General features: G+C 42.1%; 2 protein-coding genes across 3 annotated transcripts in view; both read left to right on the top strand.

Moving 5' to 3' along the window:
• The window catches only part of LOC137344654 (polymeric immunoglobulin receptor-like), a 67,403-nt gene extending 57,608 nt beyond the window's left edge, over positions 1-9,795 (top strand). The window contains exons 9-13 of the mRNA XM_068007778.1: positions 1,681-2,007; positions 2,713-2,821; positions 5,047-5,165; positions 6,696-6,748; positions 8,625-9,795. Of these exons, the coding sequence (XP_067863879.1) occupies positions 1,681-2,007; positions 2,713-2,821; positions 5,047-5,165; positions 6,696-6,748; positions 8,625-8,801 (785 nt within the window). The 3' untranslated portion in view covers positions 8,802-9,795. The remainder of the gene's footprint in view (positions 1-1,680; positions 2,008-2,712; positions 2,822-5,046; positions 5,166-6,695; positions 6,749-8,624) is intronic.
• On the top strand, positions 8,754-25,872 carry LOC137344566 (polymeric immunoglobulin receptor-like). Of its 2 annotated transcripts, none has more exons than XM_068007615.1 (7): positions 8,754-8,820; positions 18,141-18,461; positions 19,902-20,228; positions 21,575-21,641; positions 22,147-22,265; positions 23,909-23,949; positions 25,565-25,872. In XM_068007615.1, the coding sequence occupies exons 2-7, from the start codon at positions 18,164-18,166 to the stop codon at positions 25,742-25,744; spliced, it is 1,032 nt and encodes a 343-aa protein (XP_067863716.1). In that variant the 5' UTR covers positions 8,754-8,820; positions 18,141-18,163; the 3' UTR covers positions 25,745-25,872. The 2 variants fall into 2 exon arrangements, with proteins under 2 accessions (XP_067863716.1, XP_067863715.1); XM_068007614.1 differs by lacking the exon at positions 8,754-8,820 and adding an exon at positions 15,424-15,503.
• Positions 25,873-26,604: the final 732 nt, after the last annotated feature.

Here is a 26,604-nt window from a genome sequence, read left to right as displayed (position 1 = left end):
TACCTGCCAAAGTTTTCAGGATTGTAATGGTTTGCTGAATCGTGCATAACATTGACTTGGAAAGAGGAAATCACCCAGAGGAGCTCCAGCTGGGAGCCAAAACAAACATACAGGAGGTCACAGATTGGGAGGCAGAGGAAGCAGAGGAGATAGCTCCACTGGGCTCTGTCACCACTGCCAGGGAAATACTATTCACCTGAGCTAAATCGAAGCCTTGCCTTTCCAATCCACACAAACATCTCACCCTGAATAAATGTCAAGCACCAGGGGCCACTAAAACCCCACTCCATCTCTGTCCAAAATATCTTTCATCTTCTCTGATTCCTCTCACCTCAACAGCTGCTGTGCAGAAAGCTCTTTACTTTCCAGATCTCCAATTGTGTCTCTGTAACAAGTGTCTGCTACCTTGGTGCTTGCCTTTCCTACCAGTTGGTGATTGTCATGTTCCCCCACCTAGTCTAATGCTGCTTCTTCTTAGAGGAAGCCCTAAGGCAGGGGTCTGTGGGGTGACAGCCAGCTGGGTGTCCACGAGAGCCACCTGAGATCGAGGAGGCTCTCAGGCTCTGTCAAAATGTCTCCTTAAGGGGCCACTCCACACTGCTGCTCTTCTGCTGGTGCAGGGGCAGCCTGGCTCTGCCTGCTCACTAGTTCCTGTGAAGTCCTCGGACAAGGGGTCGGGTAATTTGGCAGCTCAATTATTACCTAGGTCATGCACTCAATTTTTGGACAATTTTTGCTGTCCCTTTAAGCCTGTTGCTGTGTCGGATATCCTGTCCCCACAGAAATTATGCCCCCTGCTCAGTGCCTAATCCATGTAGGGAATGCATGAATAATATTGGAATAAGCAACCTCGCAAGATGTGAGGTCAACGACTTGCAATATGCACATGGACTGCATATGGTGACCGATGACAGGATGCCAAAATTTTGCTCATACTTCCTAGTAGTGATTTACAGGGAACTATCGGTAACAGCCTCTAACCAGGTCAGCTCTCTGTCCTCTCATTGAAGGACTGACTAATAGCACAGGGAAATCTAAAGTGAAGAAATTTTAATGAGAGCCATCTGAATCAGATCCGTGCAAACTAAATATTTGATGAAATAGGTTTAGATCCACTTTTAAAAAAACAGTTTAGACTGTAGAGAGTGGAACATAGGAACATAAGAACAGGAGAAGGCCATTCAGCCCCTCGAGCCTGTTCCGCCATTCAATTAGATCACTACTCTTTGCAAGTGAAATAAAATAACTGAGCTTAGAAATGAGCAGAATGAGAGAACCGGTTAGAAAGAATGAAAAAATCTGGGATTTAAATGAGCTTTTTAGTCTCACTTAAAAGCGATAATCGGCGTAAATAAAGACTATCAATCTCCAATGACGGCAAGGATAATTTTCTCAGAATGCACAACCAGCGGGGAATTTGGCCTCACACCCAGCAGACAACAGGAAGTCACAGGCCCCCATATTGGAAAAATCACGCCCCAAAAGCTCTGTATAGGCTGTAATTTGAGTAACAATGTTGGTGATATGAGAATCAACACAAGGAATTTGATATTAAAAATGGAATTTGATCGATAATTGCAAACAACCAGACTGCTTTAACAGTGGAACAGCAGTGTTTATTCAGTTAAATACTGTTCTCGTTGTTTCTGATAATGTAATCAATCAATAATATGCCCGCAGGGTCATATCAATTAACTGGACCAAAGAAGGTTGACGGAGAAGTGGGAGGATCGGTCACTGTGGACTGTCGCTATGATCTGATTTACAAGGACCATGTTAAACAATGGTGTAAAGGTCAAACTTACTTTTTTTCACGTCCTGTTGTGGTTTCTACTGATCATCCAGAACATGGAAGAGTATCACTGACTGATAATAAAACACAAGGGATATTTTCAGTTACCATGAATCACCTACTGAAGAGTGATGAAGGATTGTACTGGTGTGTGATAGCACGGTCAACATTTCAAATGAATGAAAGGATTTCTATCAAATTAGAAGTTTCTGAAAGTAAGATGACAAATATATTTCTATTTAGTTTATTGTGATCAAATTTAAATATATGAGCCCAGAAATTCCCACCCGTCTGCCCTGACAATGACCCTGTGCCAAATCCCAGGGGGAAGGTTCATTTGCATAAAATGGGTGGGCACCCATTTGTGGCACAACTGGGGTGCCCTGACCATGGGGACAGTGGATTTCCAGCGCAACAACTTGCCACTCCATCAGGAAGGGGTGGGGGAGGGGGGTGGAAATGGGCTGGCAAAAATATCCCGACTGAAAGGTTTTACCTGCCAGCTGTTGTGTTGTTGTTGTCGTGTCACTTCCCCAATGGTAATCGATCGCTCGGAGATCAATTCCTCCGCCCAACTCACACTATGTCAGGAGGAGGAGAATCAGCACTATATATACACACCCAGTAACCACCATTCATGGGTCATGTACTTTGTTGCTGTTGCTTCTAATTTCATCTTTTTGTGCCACACAGTCTAGCTCTGCTAATTGGGTCATTTTTTTGCCCTAAAAAAAAAACTGAATGATTTAATTATTTTGAATGCATTGATCATTTGAATTAAGCAACATAAACAACACAAAGTGGGAATTCAGTGCTAAAAAATGATTTATCAGATTATTTAAGTAACTAAATTAAGAGGAGTAGACTGTATACAAAAAATGCTTTAGTGATTAAGTGTCCAGCAAGTTCATCTATTTTAGCCCCAGCACGGAAGTCAACAATGGGCCCAACCACGAGGACAGCAAGGACTACTGAGGCTTCTGTCGCGACATCTCTCACCACTTCTTTTCACAGCACTGGAACAGTCAGGTTAGTCTCTCAAAAGGTTGAAATCAATATTGTGCATCTTTACCAAAACTATGAAAGTATTCTGCGAATAACCCACTGGAGCATTTTTAAAATGCTGACCTGGAGAGACAAATACAATACGGAGCGTCACCATCACTCAAAGGGTGGTGAGTGTCTGGAACGAGCTGCCAGAGGCAGTAGACAATTTTGTCTTTTAAAAAGCATTTGGACAGTTACATGGGTAAGATGGGTATAGAGGGATATGGGCCAAGTGCAGGCAATTGGGACTAGCTTAGTGGTATAAACTGGGTGACATGGACATGTTGGGCCGAAGGGCCTGTTTCCGTGTTGTAAACTTCTATGATTCCATGATTCTATCCTTGGTGAAACTTATAATAGATTCTATTCCTTTTCGTTTTGGTACTTTGCATCGGATGGAGCAGATTTCAAGTATTTCTGACAATCCCCACCCTTTTTTTTTGAAGGTGATTAACTAAATAAAAGTTGCAGCATTACATTTTCCGCACGGTGCCGTGTTGAGATGTCCTTCACATGTTCTCTGTAGGATGCCCAGAGGCTGATCTTCCTCCCCTGCTGCAGTGCGGGAGCAATTATTGCAGAGCACATCAGACGTGCGCATTGCTACGCTGACATCTTCAGCATTCGAGCTTCCTCATGGGGCCATATTATAATGAAACAGATGCAATCCTGGGCGCAGGGCCAGACAGAAGAGGAAATCAGGGCACTGTCTGGGCCTGAACAGCACCAGCACCATTAAATGGGGAAGGTATAGTTAAATCCCCATGGAAGAGCCAGAAGGAATTCAATTTTTTTTCAGGTAATAGGACGAGATTTTGGTCTGGACACCTCCTGATGAAGAGTGGTAAATACTTAATGTACAAGTGATTTGCATGGCAGTGGTCTTCATGTTCATTTAAAGATTCCATCCCCTGTGAATGAGCTTGCACTGCTGGGTCATGGTTAGGCTGGCAGCAGCACTCATGCAGCAGTCGTGGCACCCCTGCAGCCTGCACGGAGGGAGGGAGCAGGCGAGCGAGTGGAACCGTGATGCCAAACAGCAAGTATGGAAAAGTTCAGGAAAAGGGAAAACAAGTGTTGGTATGAAGAATGTTGGAGCAGGAATAGAAGGGGGTGCTGGTTCGAATGTGAGGCTTCCCTTTTGTATTCCAGGTGGTGTGAGGCAGTTGTACGATTGGGGGAGGGGGGTTTCTGACTTTAGGGAAACTGGTGTTTGTGGCTCAGGAATGACCAATAACTGTCAAGGAGGCTTGTGATAGTTTCCTCCTGCCTGCTTCCAAATAAGTTACATCGCAAAAAAGGGGAGTGACAAGTTACTGAATATGGCCTCCATCACTACGTGTAAAAGACTAATTAGCATTCTGCAACAAGTCCTGAGGCAGCAAAACCAGTTTTTATTCAAAAGGTCAACAATAGAAACCTATTTTGACAATTGCCAGCCTGTTGCTTAGGACAGAAAGCACCTAAACAGCAGCTCAAGGACTTACCACAGTCCACTGGGACGTTGCTTCCTCAAAGATGTCAAGGAGGTTGGTCATGCAGGATTTTCTCCTTCTGAATCCATATTGATTCCCATCCTCTGGAGGGATGAATGTTGATCAGCACATCAGAAGGATGTTCCCTTTTCTCCCTTGAGATCTTTTACATCCATGTAAGCAGGCAGGTGGAACCTTTCCTCCGAAAGAAAGCACCTCTTGGCACTACGATGGTGAGGCTTGAGTTCACAAACTTCTGCCTCAGAGACAAAGGTGTTACCAACTGAGCCAAGCTGCACACTTAAACTGTGGGCATCTCAAGGTCTAATTACTTGGACCGAGGATGTCAGCACATTAGCAACAATTTAACGCATTTGTGTTAAATTCCTATTTTATCAGAAGCGTTAATTTGCTTTTAATAAGCCTCCGTTAATATAGCCACGGAATTTAGTCGGAACACATTAAATGTTCACACACTAACCTTTGTATGATGTCATTCCATGGCCATTGTATTTCCTTAAATATCGATAGAGTGGTTGGATTATTTCATAAATTTCTAGAATTTAACTTACACCATTTAGAGGTACAGATATAGCAATGATCAAATGCACTTCTCATTTATCTGATTGAAACACGATGAACAAGACTGGAGAGGAATAAAGTTGTTCTTGTTTTATAATTACCTCCGCTCTGTCGATCTCATGCTCCACATATTTCGCTTGTATTTTGCAGTAAGGAAGCTGTGACTCGATGGCAGGTTGTCCTTTCAGCAGTCGTGGTGATTATTGTCTTCCTGCTGCTCGTTGCTGCTGTCATTCTTTGTGCAAAAACAAAACAGCAGAAGAACAGTGGTAAGTTCAGTCCAATACAACAAAATAAAAATCAAGAGCAACTGTGTTTAAAATATCTACGAAGAAGAACTTGCATTTCTACAGCCCCTTTCACAACCTGAAAACATCCCAAAGGGTTTTCCTATAATTAAATATTTTGAAGTGTTGTAATGTAGGGAAACAGTGCACCCAATTTCCGCACAGCAAAATCCCACAAACAGCAATGTGAAAATGACCAGATAATCTGTTTTAGCGATGTTGGTTAAGGGATAAATATTGGCCAGGACACCAGGGAGAACTCCCTTGCTTCTTCTTTGAATAGTGCCATGGGATCTTTTACGGGCATCTGAGAGGGCAGGCAGGGCCCCGGTTTAACGTCTCATCCAAAGGAAGAAGGTTTTCCAACATTTTCTAATCATTTCATGTTTATATATGCAAAGAACTATTAGACTAAGGCTAGCACACAGGGGGAAAACACTGCAGGGCAGGAACATACATCAAGTTTAAATTCAATACATCTCAAGTGGTTTTAAACACAATTCAATATTTCAAGATTTTGCAGTATTCAATTGGAATAGAAAATGTTATATAAAAACTGAGATCTCGTGTAACGACCAGAAGTGGTTGTGCCCAGACTCACCTATGCAATTCCCTGCACAGGGAGTTCACATTTCAGCTGGGATTTTGGGGAGCACGGCAAAGCAGAGATGAGGGACTTCCGTGAGCTGCGATGTCTTCCGTGGTTGAATAGTCGGCTCACTCACAAAAGAATTGCCACTTGAGCAAAGTATTGGAGGATAGCTGGTAGCTGTGGAACTGTAGGCCAGCTAAAGTCAACATCTACAGAAGACAGGGGGGAAAGGGGGGGGGAGCAAATTAGCAAAATAAATGTCTGAAAGGAAAAAAAGAATGGTTATTCACAAGTGAACAAAATCAGGCTACCTCCAGTGACTTTCCACTGTCACCAATGAGAAAACTATGTTTGTTTCAGTTCATTTTAACTCAAACAATGTAAGGAGATTACACCATAGTGGGGCAGATTTCCCTCTTACTGTGCCTGGGTATATTGGATCACCTAGGCACAGCACATAGAAGAAGTTTGGATAGGCCCCCTTATGGGTGCCCGCTCATCCCTACCCGATTCTCCTCTGAAACGCTGCACCCATGTGATCCAATATGCCCAGACGCAGCAATAGGAAAATCTACTTCTTTGTGCCCTGCTGAGGCACTTTGAGTTTTTGCAAGAGGTGTAATGTTATGCTGAAATAGACTAATTTATGAATCAAGTTCTTTAGCAACCAATGGATTCAGCAATCCAATGGGACCTCCTGAAGATGTGATAAGGCACTACATAAATGCAATTTCCTTCTTCTTTTTATCAGATAGTAAAGTTCCTTTAAAGCATATAATAAACTGGATGTATGAAGTTTTCCATAAAACACATATCAAACATTGCTTAAATGAATAAAACCCATCAGGAATCTTTGCATGTTTGAGCACAATAAAATTCTTATTATAAAATGATGTTTTAATTATAATTTTATTTTATAGGCACAAATGAACAGAACATTACTGATGCGGAAAATCCTGCAGTAATCTGCAAGGTAAGATGATGCCACGTCAGACCCATAGATGCGGAAGGTGGCAGTAGGCCCCAGGACAGGGTTGCCAACTCTGATTGGAGGCACTCCTGGAGGTCTGATCACACAATATTGGGACCACACGATGTCCGATCGCGTGATATCTGCAAACGTTATTGCATTTGGTATGTTGGCTTTCATTGCAAGAGGATTTGAGTACAGGAGCAAGGATGTCTTATTGCAGTTATACAGGGCTTTGGTGAGATCATACCTGGAGTATTGTGTGCAGTTTTGGTCTCCTTACTTAAGAAAGGATATACTTGCCATAGAGGGAGTGCAGCGAAGGTTCACCAGACTGATTCCTGGGATGGCAGGACTGTCACATGAGGAGAGATCGGGCCGACTAGGCCTGTATTCACTCGAGTTTAGAAGAATGAGAGGGGATCTCATTGAAACATATAAAATTCTGACAGGGCTAGACAGACTGGATGCAGGGAGGATGTTTCGCCTGGCTAGGTGGTTCAGAACGAGGGGTCACAGTCTCAGGATACGGGGTAGGACATTTAGGACTGAGATGAGGAGAAATTTCTTCACTCAGAGGGTGGTGAACCTGTTGAATTCTCTACCACAGAAGGCTGTGGAGGCCAAGTCACTGAATTTATTTAAGAAGGAGCTAGATAGATTTCTCGACACAAAAGGCGTCAAGGGGTATGGGGAGAGAGCGGGAATATGGTATTGAGATAGAGGATCAGCCATGATCATATTGAATGGCGGAGCAGGCTCGAAGGGCCGAATGGCATACTCCTGCTCCTATTTTCTATGATTTTATGTTTACCTCGCCAGGTTCTCTGCACTAGCCGGTGGCGGGGGTCGGGAGGGGGGGTTTGTTAGGGAGATGGGGGAGGCACGAAATTTAGAACTTGCAGGCCGCGAGCAGCATGCCCCATTCTGGGAGAGTCCCAGGCAATTCGGGAGGGTTGGCAACCCTACCCCAGGAAATGGTGGTTAAGGCCCAGAGTTCCTCCCATGGAGGCAGAGGACCTGGTAGTGGCCTCCTCTCCCCCACTCAGGCTCAGAGACTAATCTACCGAGGGCCTCGATTTTACTGCATGGCACTCTGGTCACATTATTAGCCGCCTTAACTCCCTTAAGTCTTTTTCTCACACAGTCTACAGGCTTTCAAAACCAAGTTTTCCAGCACCCAAACATTAGGTATCAGCTGTGGTAGCACTCTTGCCTCTGAGTCAGATGCTGTGGGTTCATGTCACACCCCAGAAACTGAGGGAGTGCTGCACTGTCGGAGTTGCCGTCTTTCAGATGCAACGTTAAACCATGGCCCCTTCTGCCCTTTTAGGTGGATGTAATAGATCCCATTGCACTATTTGAAGAAGAGGAGCAGGGGAGGTTTTTCCTGGTATCGTGGCCAATATTTATCACTCAACCAACATCACTAAAACAGATTATCTGGTCATTATCTCATTCTGGAACCTTGCTCGGTACAAATTGGTTGCTATATTACAACAGCGACTACACTTCAAAAAGCACTTAATTGGCTGTAAAACGTTTTGGGACGTCCTGAAATCGTGAAAGGCATTACATAAATACAAGTCTTTCTTTCTTTAGTTTCTGACTTACCTCAGCTTCTCTTCCATTCTTTTCAACCTTGGTAATGGTGACCATTCTGGCCCTTCACCCAAGTTTCTCAAGATTTAAAAAAAAAGAGTATAATCTCCCTCAGAAATGAATGACGGAAATTTGGTCTTCTGTAAATATATGTAACCAGTACAGTTGACAATAACACAGAACATTTGCAGATCCAAGTTTCATTGGTTCCGATAAAAGCTGTGAGTTTGGTTGACGCCGTGCCATTATTGTGGTGACAGTTTTCCATGTGTCTCAGTTTTCTAAGGAAGATAATGAAGTGACATACTCCACTGTGAAGATCCGCCCCAGAGCAGACAGGGAAGATACTTACGTTAATGTTCAGGATCTTAAAGCCCAAGAAACCTACCGGTCACCCAGTGGTCAAGATGCTTCGGAAACTGTAAAATATTCAACAATTCTTTTGAAAGCATAATGAAAAGACCCAAAACAATGTGAGTGCTTTTCTATACAATTCCACCTTGAACATGTCTTCAAAAGAACACCTCCTGTTCTAGTGTTTCTCAGAAAGACTGTCCAGTGAGCTTAGATGTGATTTAAAGCAATTTTTTTATACATTTGTCTTTGTCTGTACAAACCTATTGAGTGACTGTCATGTCAGTTTTTCTATTGAGCGATTACAGCTTTGGTCATCAATGCAGATTTAACCCTTTGAATGTTCATTTTTTTCCCCTAGCATTTAAAATATGTCATTATCATTTGAAACAAACAGACATCTTGTAAAGATCAAGCATGTAAAAAAGCAGAAATACACAAATGCACACATGCCCTCTCACTAAATAACAATGATATCTCATTGTTAACTTGATTAGCTAGTGGCATTTTCACCTCTGAGTTGGAAGGTTGCGAGTTCGAGGGCCACTCCCCAGGATTTGAACGTGTCGCCTAGTCTGACATTCCAACTCGGTACAGAGGGAATGCTACATTGTCAAAAGTTCTGTCCTTCAGGTGAGGTATTGAACTGAGGCCCTGATTACCTATTCTGTTCGGGTGGTCATTAAATTCAGCACAGGTCCGGCATTCAATGGGTACCTTCCTGGTGCAGATGTCTCCACACTGGGCGGTTCATTCACACACCGAGTCAGCAGGATATGCCGAGAAATAGCTTTAAATTTGAAACAGCAAAAATAAAGATACATGAGGAGTATAGTTTGTCTAACAAACCTGTATTGAGATGTGGCCAGGATCACAAAATGCTTCCGTTTCACAAATGGGTTAATTCTGCATCAACAGAAAAACCGTGGTTCTCTGAATAGCACTCCATGTGAGTGAAGCTCCCCTCTGGCAGTGATGGATTGCGGAATTACCCCTTATATTTATACTTCCAGTTACCTCCCTGACAAAGATTCTCCCTGGCTTTGTTTTTTTTAAAAAAGTGTGATTGGTAATGTCAATTAAAAGGCTGCAGATATTCCGACTTGTTTAAGTTCCTGGAGAGTTTCTCTGTACAGTTTAAATGACTATTTTCATTTCTTTATAATTTTTTTTTAAAAAGTGTGATACATGATGTGTGGCAGTTAGAAAACAGAAAAATGTGAAGAAGAAGAAATGGGGAAGCATCAAGTATAGAAATGCACCCGAGGCATGCAGTTTTCTATTATAGATTGTAACTTTGACAATCATTGATAATGGCTCGACTTTTTTATATATGTGTATGCATGTATGATGGTATAGACAGAGCTTGTGAATGGAAAGAAATCAAAAATATTGACTGTAAATTTGAAAACGGAGATACACGATATACAACACTGATACACATACCTTTGACTTATTTCATGCATATCATATGGGAGCTATTCTATCATCAGCACAAGCCCGGTTTAATATTGGTGCTTTTGCAACAGTAGATGAAAAACTCACCCACCTCTCAGTGAAATTGTATGCTTTACATTTCCGTAGAATATGCTCCGGGTAGAAAGAAAGACTTGCATTTATATAATGCCTTTCACGACCACAGGCTGTCCCAAAGCACTTTACAACCAATGAAGTGCTTTTTGAAGTGTAGTCACTGTTATAAGGTAGTAGTGTTGACACTGAGACATACACAGGACACCAGACATGAGTGATTTCTCCAGTCATATGTAGAATGATAGGGAAATACAGCGATTGATCACTTTCTCCTTTATCCATCCAGACAACTTGTGCTGACAGCTCACAAGATACTGCTTGGGATTCTCTTTGCTGTCATGCTTTTTTGTGTTATAGAAAGAAAGAACAAACAAATGAACTGTTTTTAAATAGCACCTTTCATATCCTCAGGATGTCCCAAAGTGCTTCACAGCCAATGAAGTACTCTTGAAGAGTACTGTGTTGTAATGTAGGCAAATGTGACAGCCAATTTACACACAGCAAGGTCCCACAAACAGCAATGAGATAGATGAGCAGACAATCTGTTTTAATGATGTTAGTTGAGGGATAAATGTTGGCCAGGGCACTAGGAGAAACCTCTTGCTCTTCTTTGACTATCACTATGGGGTTTACATCCACATGAGAAGGCAGATTGGGCCACGGTTTAACATCTTAGCCAAAAGACATGATTGCACTTTCATGCTGACCAAGGATGAAGGAAAACCATGGTAATTTCAAACAAATATGTGATATATCCTCTGTAACATCCCCTTATACACCACACATTATTCCTTGGGCTAAAATAATGAACAAACCACTGTGTACTAAGCCTCTGCCAATAGCACTCTGAAACCAACTACCAAGAGATGCATGACAGGAGCGCAGGAGAAACTCAACAACAACAACAAATTGCATTTATATAGCGCCCTTGAAGTAGTAAAATGTCCCAAGGTGCTTCACAGGAACGTTATCAAACAAAATTTGACACCAAGCCAAATAAGGAGATATTAGGACAGGTGACTCGGGCAAAGTGGTCGTTTTTGAGGAGTGTCTTAGAGAGGCGGGAGAGGTTTAGGGAGGGAATTCCAGAGCTTTGGGCCTAGGCAGCTGAAGGCACAACCGCCAATGGTGGAGCGATTAAAATCGGGGCTGCGCGAGAGGCAAGAATTGGAGGAGCGCAGAGATCTCGGACGGTTGTAGCGCTGGAGGAGGTCACAGAGATAGGGAGGGGTGAGCCCATGGAGGGATTTGAAAACAAGAATGAGAATTTTAAAATCGAGGCATTCCCGGATCGGGAGCCAATGTAGGTCAGTGAGCTCAGGAGTGCTGAGTGAACGGGACTTGGTGCGAGTTAGGATACGAAAAGCAGAGTTTTGAATGAGCTCAAATTTATGGGAGGGTAGAAAATGGGAGGCTGGCCAGGAGAGCATTGGAATTGGCAACTCATCTATAAACTCTGCAGGGGAATTGCATGCTATGCAGTCAGCCCATGATAATAACAATTGTTTAAACATCCTTTCTATAATCGGGCATTCAAAGCTATGAATAATTTTCTAACTGTCGCCTAACTACTTCCCGTGAAAACTTTCCTTATTTTAGCCAATGTTGAATTTTCCTTCCAGGTATGAAATATCTTAAACAATTTTACAACACCAAGTTATAGTCCAGCAATTTTATTTTAAATTCACAAGCTTTCGGAGATTTTCTCCTTCCTCAGGCAAATGTTTCAAGAGCTCCTTGAAGCCTACGCATTTATACATATTGAACAATACATGGTGTTTACAGACTGCCCCTGCAACTGCCCGTTGCCAAGGCGATCACCGTGTTCAGACAGAGAGGTGTCATCTGCAGAACCCCCGAATACACATTCAACAAAAAAACAAACAGGGAAAAAAAACAGAGAAAAAAAAACACAGAGAGAGGCAGAAACATCCGGAAGGCAGAGAGAGCCAGCAAATGACCCATTATATTAAAAACAGATAACATTTGTTCGCTGGTGGGGTAACGTGTAGCGTGACATGAACCCAAGATCCCGGTTGAGGCCGTCCTCATGGGTGCGGAACTTGGCTATCAATTTCTGCTCGACGATTTTGCGTTGTCGTGTGTCTCGAAGGCCGCCTTGGAGTACGCGTACTCCAAGGCGGCCTTCGAGACACACGACAACGCAAAATCGTCGAGCAGAAATTGATAGCCAAGTTCCGCACCCATGAGGACGGCCTCAACCGGGATCTTGGGTTCATGTCACGCTACACGTTACCCCACCAGCGAACAAATGTTATCTGTTTTTAATATAATGGGTCATTTGCTGGCTCTCTCTGCCTTCCGGATGTTTCTGCCTCTCTCTGTGTTTTTTTTTTCTGTTTTTTTTCCCTGTTTGTTTTTTTGTTGAATGTGTATTCGGGGGTTCTGCAGATGACACCTCTCTGTCTGAACACGGTGATCGCCTTGGCAACGGGCAGTTGCAGGGGCAGTCTGTAAACACCATGTATTGTTCAATATGTATAAATGCGTAGGCTTCAAGGAGCTCTTGAAACATTTGCCTGAGGAAGGAGAAAATCTCCGAAAGCTTGTGAATTTAAAATAAAATTGCTGGACTATAACTTGGTGTTGTAAAATTGTTTACAATTGTCAACCCCAGTCCATCACCGGCATCTCCACATCATGAAATATCTTACTGTGGTGTAGCACTCCATCTAGTGATGCAACTAGGAACTGACAAAACAAACAAAGCAAATCTGAATGGCTGGTAACTTTGGCACTGTAACATGCGACCCTCTGAGCAGAAATGATTCAAACACTTAATCGCTGAGATCCCAGGTCACTGAGTAATTTTAATTTGTTTTTGTTCCAATCAATCCGGCTGTCACAGTCCCTCCATCTCTCCTTTGTATCCCACAAGCCACTCAACCCGACCTCTGGCGGGCAGGATGGCCAAAAATCTCCCTTCTTCTCCCAGCGACTCCCCTGGTCAGTGAGCAAGGACCACTGAACCTCAGTCAGTCGGCTGAGCATTTTGCCTCCACTCAGGACTTCCTACGACTGGTTATCCAAGATCAAAGCTTGCCATCTGCAGAAGGCCCAGTTGTGGATGCCAGCAAATGTTGAGATTAGGAGCTGGTCTCCCAGCCTGTATGTTAATCCAGTATGTTAACCCATTAACAGCTCACTCCATCACAGTTGTTTTTCTTCAGGCTGAAAGCAATGTTGGAGGGTGTATTTCATTTTAACTATAAATTGCTTAATGCTTATTGATACACAGGGATAAAACTTAACAAGGCTGCGATGCATGAAGAATAACAGAGGAATTGCTAGATAAAAAAAAAGGCCAAGGTCCAGCTAGTTCACCTTCTACCATCCTGGTAATGATATGATACAACAATAATGGAGTTCCAATGGGAACGCTATTGTATTTTCAAACAAGGTACAGTTCCACATGCAATAAGCAAACAACATGGTTTACTGATTTCAATAAAGAGCTAAATGCTGGACATCTAAAACAAAAACAGGAAAAGCTGGAAACACAGTCAGCATTTGTGGAGAGAATAGATGGTCAACATTTATAAAATCTTAATATAAATATAAAAAACAATGAGGAAGGCCTTGAATTTGCTCAGGTCAGTAGGAGGGCACCTCATGGAGCAGGTGTGCCACTGTGGGAGCATCATTGGCACCTGCCAGCCCTGAAACTTGTTCTGCCCTGAGAGCGGTGGGGTGGGGGGGGGAGGAGAGGGGAGGGGAGGGGAGGGGAGGGCCAGGACACATGCCATGCTTGGACCCCACCAGTGGAGCCCACCTATGCCTCACCTCACTGGCCTAAGGAAATGGGAGAGATGGAAAACAGAAAACCTGGGGATCTGGTTTGAATTAAAACAGAGGATGCTGGCAAAGTCCACCTGCTCCAAAAAGGGAACGAGCAGGTCAACGGGGAGAGTGCAGGCAAAGGGTCTCACCCTCCTCCAACGCATCTTCTCTTCCCCCAGACACTAACATTTACCTACTTCAAGAATACAGCCATTACTTTGTTCAGGCATAGAAACACTTTGTAAACATGAACAGCTGATGTACAAACAAGATCGACAAGCACAATGCATTATTGGTCTATATAGATAACCCAAGTGCAGTAGTTAAGTATGTTACACATAAACCAACACTGATAGTGAACCAAGCTTAACATCCTTTGGAGTTGATGGTTTCAGAGTTGAGACTAAAGGGAAAGTCTCTCCATCCAGGAGGAGGTCAGCCTCCTGCACCCAAGGAGCATTATCTGAATGATTAGTAACCGCGGGTGAATCATCTTTATTAGTTTAACTGAGAACCGTGCAGTAAGTCATTACAGCAGGAGTTGTGACTGGTGTCTGTCTTACATTGAGGTAAAAGAAGAACTTCCTCAGTACATTTCAAACTGGATCCTCCGCTAGTCTGTTACGTCTTTGGAAGTGTGGTGTGGCAGGACTTGCACCTGGCACGGGGATGTACCTTAGACCCCGCCCCCACAATTCTCCAGCCTGAGGGTCATTTGCATTTTCCACCGGGGAGTCTGTTTGGAAGGGGCGGGGTTGCAGAATTTGGTCGTGGCAGGCCCGGTGGCCTTATTAAATTTTAATTTTCAAATTTTTGAATATGGCACCTAAGCCTCTGCAATTGAAGACTCTGTATAGGTATTTCTATTGGTCACTTAAACGCACAGAACTCTGGTGACAAAAGAATAGAAATCTGATCAACTCAGGCACTCCTTGGATCCCCTCACAAATCTCCTAGCGTACCCCAGTTTGAATTGCTACGTCATACAGTTAAGCCCTCAGTCCAGCTCCTCTTTACACTCTCTGGATACCAGTTCACATTGATTCTCGTCCCTTGAAATTGCTGGTCAAGGCCCTAAAAGGGGTGCACTTGAAATGCTTTACTGGGTTAAGCACAAAAGCATTATTTTCTCCTTTAATACAGAATACAGAAAAAAAAAACACCAGAGATTCAAATTGAAAAGGGATTTTCATATTTATCATCCCTTTCCTTTGGGCGTGTACACCTTTATTTAAAGTTGTAGTTTGTCAACGGTCAGCCAAGAAACGACAACGTCCTCAAACTGCTACACATCAAGTTGTGAAACAGGAAGATTTGTCAATACCTCTTATCCTATATCATATTGCGAAGATATTTGCAAATCTATGAGGAAATGATCGATTCAGTACAGAACCTTTAACCAACACGTAGATATCCTCACTGGAAACCATGGAGTTCTCTGCTCTGCTGTTCCTCACTTTGATATCAAGTAAGATTATCCAATTATATATTTAGAATAACAGATCGCATTTATATTGTGTCTTTAACATTAAAAAAAAGGCTCAAAGCGCTTCACAGCGGTGTGAAGAACACGGACACCGAGCCAAATGAGGAGAGATTAGGAGGGGTGGCCAAAAGCTTGGTCAAAGAGATGTGTTTTAAATAGGGTCTTAAAGGAGGAGAGGCTGCTGGCGAGGAGGAGGAGGAGGGGGGGTTAGGGATGGAATTCCAGAGAGTTGGACCTAATTGAAGGCACAGCCATCAATGGTGGGGCAAAGGGAGGAGACAATGCAGAAGAAGCTTGAGTCAGCGGAATGGAGAGTTCCATCAAGGAAGTGGACGGAGGGATATTGTAGGACATTACAGGAATATGAAGGGGTGAGTACGATTTGCATTATCAAGAGGCCCACTGCCCAAAATAACAAAGGAAGGCCCCTTTTAAAATGGCGGCTGCCAGACATCGACGTTAACGGGGCAGTAAGTCTACCGACTCCAACAATGCCAATTTGGCCAGGTGAAAATTGGCCCAGGCAGGCTAACATTTCAGGTTTAAGCCCTTCGTCAAAATTTAGATTGTAGTTCTATTCAGAGACGAACAGCACAAAATAACCGTCCTCAGGTTTCTACAGTAGTGAAGATAAACTTACAGTGTGGAATGTAAAGTGAATATGAACGTCACGTTCTAAGATTTCAAGTTGTTTATTCTTAACTTGGGACTTTTACTGCATTAAAGGCGCTATATTAAATGCAAGTTGTTGTTGTTGTAACATATCATTTACTGATAGTTTGTTCATTTAATCAAAGATCATTTGATTGTTGAGCTCCCGAGCTGGCCTACTGAGTAAAAGCACATCACTTTCCCGCTCTGTTTCCATTAGCGGGTTCTCCTGCAAGTTATAACCCACCTCAGCCTATGCTGCCAGACAGTATAGTGGTACCTGCACAGTGATATTATGAAAAGTGAAGCTTCCTTAGTCACTTAAGGACGTTGTAATGGCTCCACAGATCAATCTGATAGTGATTTACAGTTAGTGACTGCACTAACTGTAAATCACTCTTAGTTACACCTGCATGAGTAGGAGGGTTTGGAGTGATGAGTTAAATCCCACAAAGCCCATACCGACTGGTTTCATATGTTTCCAGCACCTTTCAGAGCCTTGCTAAATCCACCTCACACTCAGCCAGCCAGCAGCTTCCAAAGTTATGTCTCAAGCCATATCTGTCACGTTGCTCAGTAGAACGAATTATTGGTTTCCCAATGTCCCCATAATCGTGACAGCGGACTAAAGAGTGCTTCTTTGTCATTGGTGCACAGCCCAACGCCTCGATGCTATGACCTGTATCCATATCCCCAAAGTACACAGATTTACTTTAACAATTAAGACTTCCATTCGATTTATAAACAGATGATTGCCTACATTTTTCGAGTACATCCTGATAGCGAGAGTCTCGTCCGCCACCAGGACATATCGGAAAAGCAACTTTCTAATAGTCACTGGTTCCTCGCTGCCAACGAGTACTCGGAAAATTACCACCTATGTGTCATTTCAGGAGGTAGTACTTTAGGGGCAAATTTGAGGACTTACTGCTGGAAAATCTTAAACACGACAAGGAGAATACGGGCCCATGTGTTGCAGCAGATTGATAGGAACATGAGAATTGCTTGAGGAAAAAAGACCAAGGTCCATCTAGTTCACCTTCTACCATCCTGGTAATCGCATGATAAAACGATAATGGAGTTGTTGACTAATCATAGCAATCAATCTCTCTCAATTAGTCTACAACAGACCCAGATATGGGGTGAGGAAACCCCCAGTGGTGGAGAGCTTTTGGAACCATTGCCACCTGTTCCTCCCAAGCATGCTACACTTAACATATATCATGTCTCAAATTACTCATACACCGTATCCGAAAATATTATTTTCTGTAAGAAATCTATCTGATTTACATTTAAATGAGTCAATACTACCTGCTTCCGCCATCTCCCTAGGGAGCCTGTTCCATAGATTAACCACTCGCTCACTGAGATAATGTTTCCACAAATTGGTTTTGAATTTGCCCCCCTTCAAGCACAGGCCGTGTTCTCTGGTTCTACTGTTCGGGACCAAGAGAAACAGCAATCATATCAACTCTCAACCTTCTCTTTTCCAGTGAGAACATGCCCAATTTACATAATCACTCCTCATAATCCAATCCCTCAATCATTCTGGTTGCTCTCGTCTGTATCCTTTCAATAGCTGCAATATCCTTTATGTGATGTGGTGACCAGAACTGCACACGGTATTCCAAGTGCGGTCGCACCAATGATTTATAAAATGGCAGGATTACCTCACCACTTCGGCTCAATAGTGACGTTTTAATACATCCCAACATCTGATTTGCTTTACTCACTGCCACCGAGCGTTGTTGAGAAAGCTTCAATTTATTGTCAATCAGGACCCCCAGATCTCTTTCATTTTCCATACACATTATTTTCTTTCCATTTAAGCAATAGTCGCTTCCTGGATTTTTTTTTTGTTCCCCATGTGTAAGACTTTGCATTTGTTATTTGTGTTCTACCAGAAGAGCTGGGTAAAATTGATTGTTGTGATACTTTAAGCTTTCTGACGTTAAATTTCACCAACAGGTTTGTGGCCACAAATTGCATCGATGGTGATGAAAGCGGCAGTGGGAGAAACGGTCACAGTGAAGTGTCCGCAGGCTGTGAACCAAGGCATCTACAGCTGGTGTAAAGCAGTTTCCAAGAGGAGATGCGTTACTATAGTGAGCACCAAGGGATTTGTGCACAGAGAGTATAGTGGAAGAGCATCAATCACCAAAGACAATGGGTTAATTTCCGTTACCATAACACGACTTCAGGAGAGAGATACAGGAACGTACTGGTGTGGACATCAAAATGCAGATTATATCAATATTTTAGATGTGATACTGCTAAAGGTTTTCGCAGGTAAGAATTTATCGGAAGATAATAGGGCTGATAATATGGTCCGGGTGCAGTGACACCAGGATTGCTGCTGTTCAGGGACTGTATGGGCCACGTTATGAGCTCAGCTTATTAACGTATGATCACGGGCTCCCACTATTAACTCCATTTCCATTAACCTATCTAAACAGACAGTATCCTTTCCCCTCAATCATTTTACAAACCTTAAATCATATTCCATCCAAGCCCCTGTGTCTCCACAGTAAAATAACCTTCATTTCCATATGTGCCCAAGCCACTGCTGAATTCGGTAGGGCCTTTTTTTTTAAGGCGGCAATGGCGGCCGCCTGAAATGAGCACAGTCCTCATTTCAATATTGAAATGAGCCTCCTGAAACCCATTTCCAGACCCGTTCACGAAATTGGTTAAGGCGAGTTGGAGGCAAGCTTCGACTACTTTTTCAGGCTCTACAGCGGCGCCGCTGGAGGCCTTGGAAGAAGCCTGCAGGAGTCCTCCTCCTACTGCCACATTAAGACTGCAGCCGCTGTCGGCCCGCGCTCATACAACCACCACCCCCACCCACCCACCCCCACCTCGATTGCCTCCTTCCCGCTCCCCTAATTTCGGATGGTCCTCGGGCCTCTCCGTTCTGGTGCGCCTTGGCTGCATGTCGCACTCGACTTTGGGCGCTAATGAATTTAGGCCCGAATGGGGGTGAAATGGCTCTTGGGGCAGTTGCGTAAAATGGGTGATAGCGAATCGGCAGCCTGTCTTCATTGTAATTGAACATATTACAGTCCTATATTTTGTTCTCCACATTGTACATAAAGGTCTGGATAGTAGCAAAAAAAAACACTTGGCACAATTATAAATAATGTCATACAGAAACAAAAAAAATTCACAATTCGCAGAAAGTAGCGTCTGCAGATTTTCTTTTCCATTGATTTCACCCTCAATACCCCAAGGGCAGATGTCCTTATGTAACCAATTTTGTATTCAATGGTTCTCGCAGTACCACCTAAAACTCTATTTGACTTCCAAATAGCAAACTCACATTGCTTGTGTATCTTTAGCAACCAAAACTATCCTCAGGTCTCTTTCCTGAACTTATTCCTGACCTCCACTGTATAACATGCCTGGAGTTAGGTACCTTCCATGGACTTAGAAAATGTACCCTAACATGTTCTTGTTTACACTGCAGTAGCACAATACAGAAAGGATTTACCAAATTTAGACTGACCTACTTCTTAAATACAGTTCAAAATAGAGGCCATTAATAAATATAGTATTAGAACGGGCAGGGACCGAACACAGGCCCACTGAGCACTGTGACTGTGTTCTTAAGTATGAACATTTTTGACATTTTCAATGATTGGATCATTTATTGTATATTTTGTTCAACAAAATATGTTCCGTTTTTCAGCATTTTAAACTTTTAATGTTTTTTTATTAATTTACGAACAGAATTATGGACACCAATCAAATCACAGATCAATGGTATAACGGGAAAAGCAGTCACTGTACAGTGTCTGTACACGGAGCAGTTTATAGACTATAATAAATTATTGTGTAAAGTAACCTCTGTAAATGAGTGCACCTCCATAGCCAGCTCTGATGGACATGTGCAAAATCTGTATAAAGGCAGAGCATCAATCACTACTAACGATGATCAGCGTTTTGCCGTTACCATGAGCAACATTCGTAAAAGAGATGGAGGAGAGTACTGGTGTGGAGCAGCAAAAATAGTTGAAGTAGAGATTGCACAGGTTAAAGTCCTGAACATTTCGAATGGTAAGAATCAATATAAAATTATTGTAATTCAATTGGTGTTACATAGAATAACATAGAATTTACAGCACGGAAACAATTGGTCTGTGCCGGTGTTTATGCTCCACACGAGCCTCCTCCCACCCTATTTCATCTAACCCGATCAGCGTATCCTTCTATTCCTTTCTCCCTCATGTACTCATCCAGCTTCCCCTTAAACGCATCTATTCTTTTCACTTCAACTGCTCCATGTGGTAGCAAGTTCCACATTCTAACCACCCTCTGGGTAAAGACATTTCTCCTAAATTCCTTATTAGATTTATTAGTGACCATCTTATATTTATGACCCTTGGTTTTGGTCTTGTCCACATGTGGAAACATCTTCTCTACATCTTGTTGCACATACATATTGTACAATACTTGATTTATATCATAAAGTTTAGTTAAATTATTGTTTCCGGCAATACATAGAATTCAGTAAATTTATATTGATTGTCATCTTAATCTGGACTTAAATCATGAGTTGGAATTACTTTGAATGAATACAGTGTTAGGATGGACAGTGAATGAAGCCAGGGTTGTTCCTATTTCTTTCAGTCGCTGGTCCAGCGCTGTAATTCATTCAGCTTATGAAGGAAGGAGAGCAGGCCTTCCATGGCAAAGAACAGGAAATTATATTGGACTGAAAGCAGCATAAACTCTATCTCATTTTTTAGTTTGGCCAGATTAAACAGTGAGGCGTTGAGTGGCATCTTCCAGCACAAGGGAGGGAAATATTGGAGAGTGGAATCATGCCTGGGTGCTTTCTGGCACCTCCTAGTGACTGACTAGAGGGATCATTGATGGTGGCCTCAGAGTAAGCAGTCCACCCATCCTCTTAACAATGGCGTCAGGCCAGAAGTACACAGAACAAGGGACAAATGTACATATACAGTATAGAAACTTACACAAATAACTTCATAAAAATAAATAGAAAGGGTTTAAGTTTGATGCCCTTCTAACACTGTTAGCCACTCTTGAAGTCCCCTCAAAATGTACATTTGTTGTTTCTGCCACTAAGAATCCAGCTTTTCCTCAGGCTTCCTTTTCACAAGATCACACGATAATTAAGGACAAAGAAGTCCATTCAGCCCATCTTCGTTCATCCATCCAGAATTTGACCTATTGTCTTAAGGCAAGAGGAAAATGAAACTTAATCAGCCAGTGATAGAGTGAATAAAAAATGTCTTCCTCCCTCCCACCCCACCGCATTCTCCTTCTTAGGTACCGTAAGGTTTGAAGAAGATGGAAGTTATGTTGTGTTGTGGATGGTTATCAGTTATTTGTTGCGTTGTTATAATATATTTTCTTTAATAAATCCCCTAAAACAGCAAGAAGACCAACATTAAGTACTGAGGTCATATCCACCACCCCCACAGTTAGCATCAATATCAAAAGGTAAGATTTTAACAGTTGTCATCAAAATAACAAAACTTGAATCATTCTGATTGAAGTCACAGTTAATAGACAGTTCTGCTGTCCTCATGAGTAATGCTGATGTCCTTAAAACTACCACAGTCCACACAATGTCCTTTTTTGCGCTGTACTTTTCCCCATACTTCTTCTATTAATTGTCTTCCCATTCGATACAATCAATGCAAAAGCTAGGGATCAAAATGTTCCCAGGCCCTGACAATAATCGGTCAGTTGGGGATAGTATGTGAGCTATGTATGTCCGCTTTCTTTGACTTCCCTCCATCAAGGGAAGCCTCACACCTCAGCCCAGAGTTTCAACAGTGAGAGATAGTTTCACCAGAACATAGGTCATCTTTTAGCTCTTGAATAATTACAGTTAAGACCAATTCCTCTTTTTAGTTCAATCTACTAAGTATTAGAGATACTTTCACTTGTTCTATTGTATGTACAAAGCCTTAGTTTCATCTATTCCACTTTAATTTTTTAGTAAAATTGCCCAACAAACATGGTACATCATCCTCTCAGCTGTGCTGGGACTATTAATCTTATCACTGATGGTTCTACTTATATGGAGAAAGAAAAGGATGAAAACTGCCAAAGATAAGGGTAAGTAGCCAACAAAACATTTTTTCTGCAATAAATATGCAAATAGAAACAGCAATTGTTTAGCATTATAGAACAATAATAAAACATTAATATGAAATTGAAAAGAACTGCTTTCTCATTGAAGACACATAAGAACAGGAGTAGGCCATTCAGCCCCTCGAGTTTGTTCTGCACATAGCGCGGGCACACTTTTGGTCAATATTGTTAGTACTTGTTTTGACATATAAAAAATATAAAGTAAACAAAGTAAAAGATAACAAGAACTACAGTGAACACAGCAGGCTTTCCGTTCCTGGAGTCAGGGGGAGAGAAACTTCATTGTAATTCACCATCCAAAGGAACATAATATTGTGTGAGGTCCTGACTCATTTAATATCATCACCCAACTACAGCAGCAGAATTTGCAATAATTTCATGCAATGTCCACAATTACAGACACTCAGTTGTTTTTCTTCCTCTCTCTCCCCCTCCTTCTCCTCTCCTGAAGTCACTGACTGTCGCACCTCGGCCATTCTTCACACATAAGCCTAGGCAGTGAATGTCAGCAGGCTATTCAACTGCGAGGGGCATCACAGTGGAGGCTGATCCTGTTCTCGCCCAATGTCCGCACTTCTAGCGGGAATTACTGGATAGCAGCTAGGAGCAGGAGCTCTAACCGATTCTTCTCTCTCTAATTTTGGGGGGCTGAAGCCATTTGTGAAACCCCTATCACAGATCCCATCAATATCAATTAATTCATCACAGTCCAAGGAACAAAGCCAGGTTTATACAGCTCAGCTATTCACTGTCCTAACCAGTTGAGCCATTGAAATAGCGCACACAGTAATTGAATCTTGGTTTTCAAATACTGTTGCAGTATTTATCATGTGAACTCTTTGGCTGATTACTGTTTTGTAATCCACCTTTCAGGATCCTTTCTATAAAGTGTACCAAATCATGAATCATTCTGTAAGCTATTGTGGAGAAAAATTAGTGATAAGGAGGATTTTGTCATATGATGGAACTTGCATATAGTTCATGAAATTGGTAAATTCTAAACATAAAAAATAAATTAACTGTTGTGCATATGCAGCATTTTTGAAGACTATCCAGTATGTGTCAATGGATTGAAGGCCGTAATCTCGTCTCACAGATTCAGATCAAACTTTTGCATCCCTCTCAGTTTGTGATATCATTTGAGCCTCGAGTTTTTTCTCAGCAGATTGCAGAAAAAGCACTGAAAAGCTCTCCAATGTCAGGGAGAAATCTCACAGCGTTTTCAGAAATCTAAAACAGAAGATGCTACTCATCACCATCAGGAGATTAAATTATTTGGGGAAGAGAGGGGAAAAAAATAGTCCATGAGTCAGGTTTAAATGCAGCACAAGCCAAAAGATATCGCAGTGTGCTATGCTCAACTGAATCTTGTGCAACACTCTGAAGGAAGTGGTTGTTCCTTCATGTGACAAGGATGCAACAAGTGGTTGTAGCTTCCTGGAGTAGGTTAGAAGAACGTGGTTGGTTTGATGCGTGTGGGTGAGCGTGAGTGTGAACCAGAGCGAGAGATTGAGGTTCTTGCAGTGCTTTGCATTTCAGACTAGAATAGTGCTGGTGAAAGTGAATGAGAGCATTCTTGTTCCAAGTGAGTCTCATTTATTTTACAGGTAATAATGAAAACCCAGAACCTCCCATCACTGTCAGTAAGGTAAGAATGGCATGTAATATAAGGTAATGATATATTGCTCCACTTTTTTTGTTTTGCAATTTCTTACCATATTATTTCTTCATTTCTTCAATAAGCTACAAATGCCCTAAAGTAATGACTGCAACTATGTTGACATATTGTGCACCTTGCTTTTCAAAACACTTTTGACAAGGTGCCACACAAGGCTCTTTAATAATTGGGATCAGTGGGCAGATTTTGGGTTAGATGTAGAAATGGAGTTGCATTCTCGTGGACAGAAGGTTATTGTTAACGGCAGTGGTTCTGCGGCAGGCCAATTACTAGTGGAGTCCTGCAGGGATTGGTGTTAGAGATGACGAAGAGCAATGGTCCTATCAGTGATCTGGATCGAGGTGTTGGGGCAACCAACAACAAATTCGCAGATAATACAAAGATTTGAGTAGGTGTTAGGACCTTGGATGAGAAAAATAGATTACAAGCAAATCTTAGGACTGAGATGGGGAGCAATTTCTTCGCTCAGAGGGTCATGAATATTTGGAATTCTCTACCCCAGCGGGCTGTGGATGCTCAGTCGTCGAGTATATTCAAGACTGAGATCGATAGATTTTTGGACTCTAAGGGGATCAAGGGATATGGGGGAATCGGCCGGAAACTGGAGTTGAGGTCGAAGATCAGCCATGATCATATTGAATGGCGGAGCAGGCTGGAGGGGCCATATGGCCTACTCCTGCTCCTCTTACAGAACAGAGGCCAAAGTGAGGGAAATTTGGCCACCTTGAAGTACTCTTATATTCTTCCTAGCAGCCAGTTAGCATCATTTGATCCTGTGCTTATAACTTTATCAGTTGGGATATAATCCATGGCCATTCTACATCTAACATTTAATTTTGCAATAATTGTAGAACTTCTATTAATACATTACACAGTGCACAAAGGCTAATGTTGATACATGCATCATATTAGAGCTATAAAAGAGATACAGATCTACACCACTTGATGTGGTTACAGCAGTGACCTGAGATGCAAGCCGAATATATCTGCACAGCTGGTCTTGTTGATTAATACAGGCTCCTTTGCTAGACCCAGTTCTCACTGTCGACACACAAGAATTGACACTATTCATAAAGGCTCATGAAGCAAGTGGGTAGGATGATTGTGGTACTATTCAAAGGAGCTTGCACAATTTGCGGCAGTTCTGTTGTGTGTACATCTAATGAAAGGTATATGCTGCTCACTCAGCCACCAGGACATGGTGATGGCACTTTGTTGCAGTGCTCAGCCAACCCAACTCTGGCTCCTTCACTTCAAGATAGATCATCACAACAAACAAAATGAAAGCGGTATAGTTTCCAAGCAAGGCTGCCTTCATACTTACAGTAAAATCCCCAATCTTTTAATGATTTCCAATCATTTAGAATCAGCAGGTAGTCAGCATACTCAAGAGGAGGTCTGGAATAACCCACTTGGAGCAAAATTCGAGGTGCTGTAATGCTAAATGTCAGAGTTAGCAAATATATGCATAAAACACACAAGCAACCATTCCTGATTGAGAGATAATTGATTCAATGTACATGCTATGTGAGACTCTGATCACCTTTACACAGTTTCATGCATCTGACTGATGGATTTATTTTAGTTTGACAGAGAAGCTGAAGATATGATTACATATTCCACCGTAACCATTCAACCTTCCGCTCAGACGGAGGGAAATTCTGCAACTTACGCCAATTTGAAGGATTTGAAAAAGCAACATGGAGGCATCAAGATCAATTCTTCAGAATCAGTGGAATACTCTACACTGTCATTCAAATCCTAGTGCAATTACATCCTGAGTTTATATATAGTATTTTCTTATTAAGTTAATATCATTTCTATATATATTTTCATTTCAGACATTCCAAAATGATTGTAATCCAATTATTAACAAGCAATAAGATGCAATATATGTCAGAGATCTATTAAAACCCAGTTTTCAACTGAGTTTGAATGCACTTTGAAATTATTATTTTTTAAACTTTCACTTGAATTCTTCCTGTGCTCTACATCTACCTGGAGGACAGAATAAACAACTATTCTGGGGTATCTACCAATGTAATGTCATGTCCAGCATGGGGAGATACACAAGAGCAGCTCAGTTTTCCCTTCTTTCTGTGACAAATCAGCCTCGGCTCTATGACTACCCTCAAAAAACAAACTGGGATCAGCGTGTTGGGAATCACAGCCGAAAACCTGTGACTGTGCAGCTGCAAACTGGAGATTCTGCTGTCCCACCTCACAAACTGCTATTTCATCCCAAATATTATAAGCTGGTTGGTTTTTCAAATTCTGTTTCACACTTAATAGTGTGCTCGTGAAGCATGTGACTGATCACACATAGTCCAAAATATGCGATCAGACAATAATTTCTAAAAGACAAAAATGCTTGTGGTTACAATAATAGGATGGATTAAGACTTTTTAAAATGAATGGCAGACAAAATTTACACTGGCTAGTCTAATGGATAAATGATCAAGACTTTTCATGGTGAGAATGATATGCAAGACTGGCAATCGGCAAACCTGATGCATACATCTTAATTTTGTATATGATTTTATGTTGTTCAAAAATAAGGGTATGATTTTTTAAAATCACTTCCTTTGTCCCCAAAAGGCGCTGATTCTCTCTGGAGTATTAAAT

The sequence above is a fragment of the Heptranchias perlo genome, chromosome 27, assembly GCF_035084215.1.
Source record: "Heptranchias perlo isolate sHepPer1 chromosome 27, sHepPer1.hap1, whole genome shotgun sequence".
Taxonomy (NCBI): Eukaryota; Metazoa; Chordata; class Chondrichthyes; order Hexanchiformes; family Hexanchidae; genus Heptranchias; species Heptranchias perlo.
This window is presented reverse-complemented; position numbering and strand designations above follow the sequence as displayed.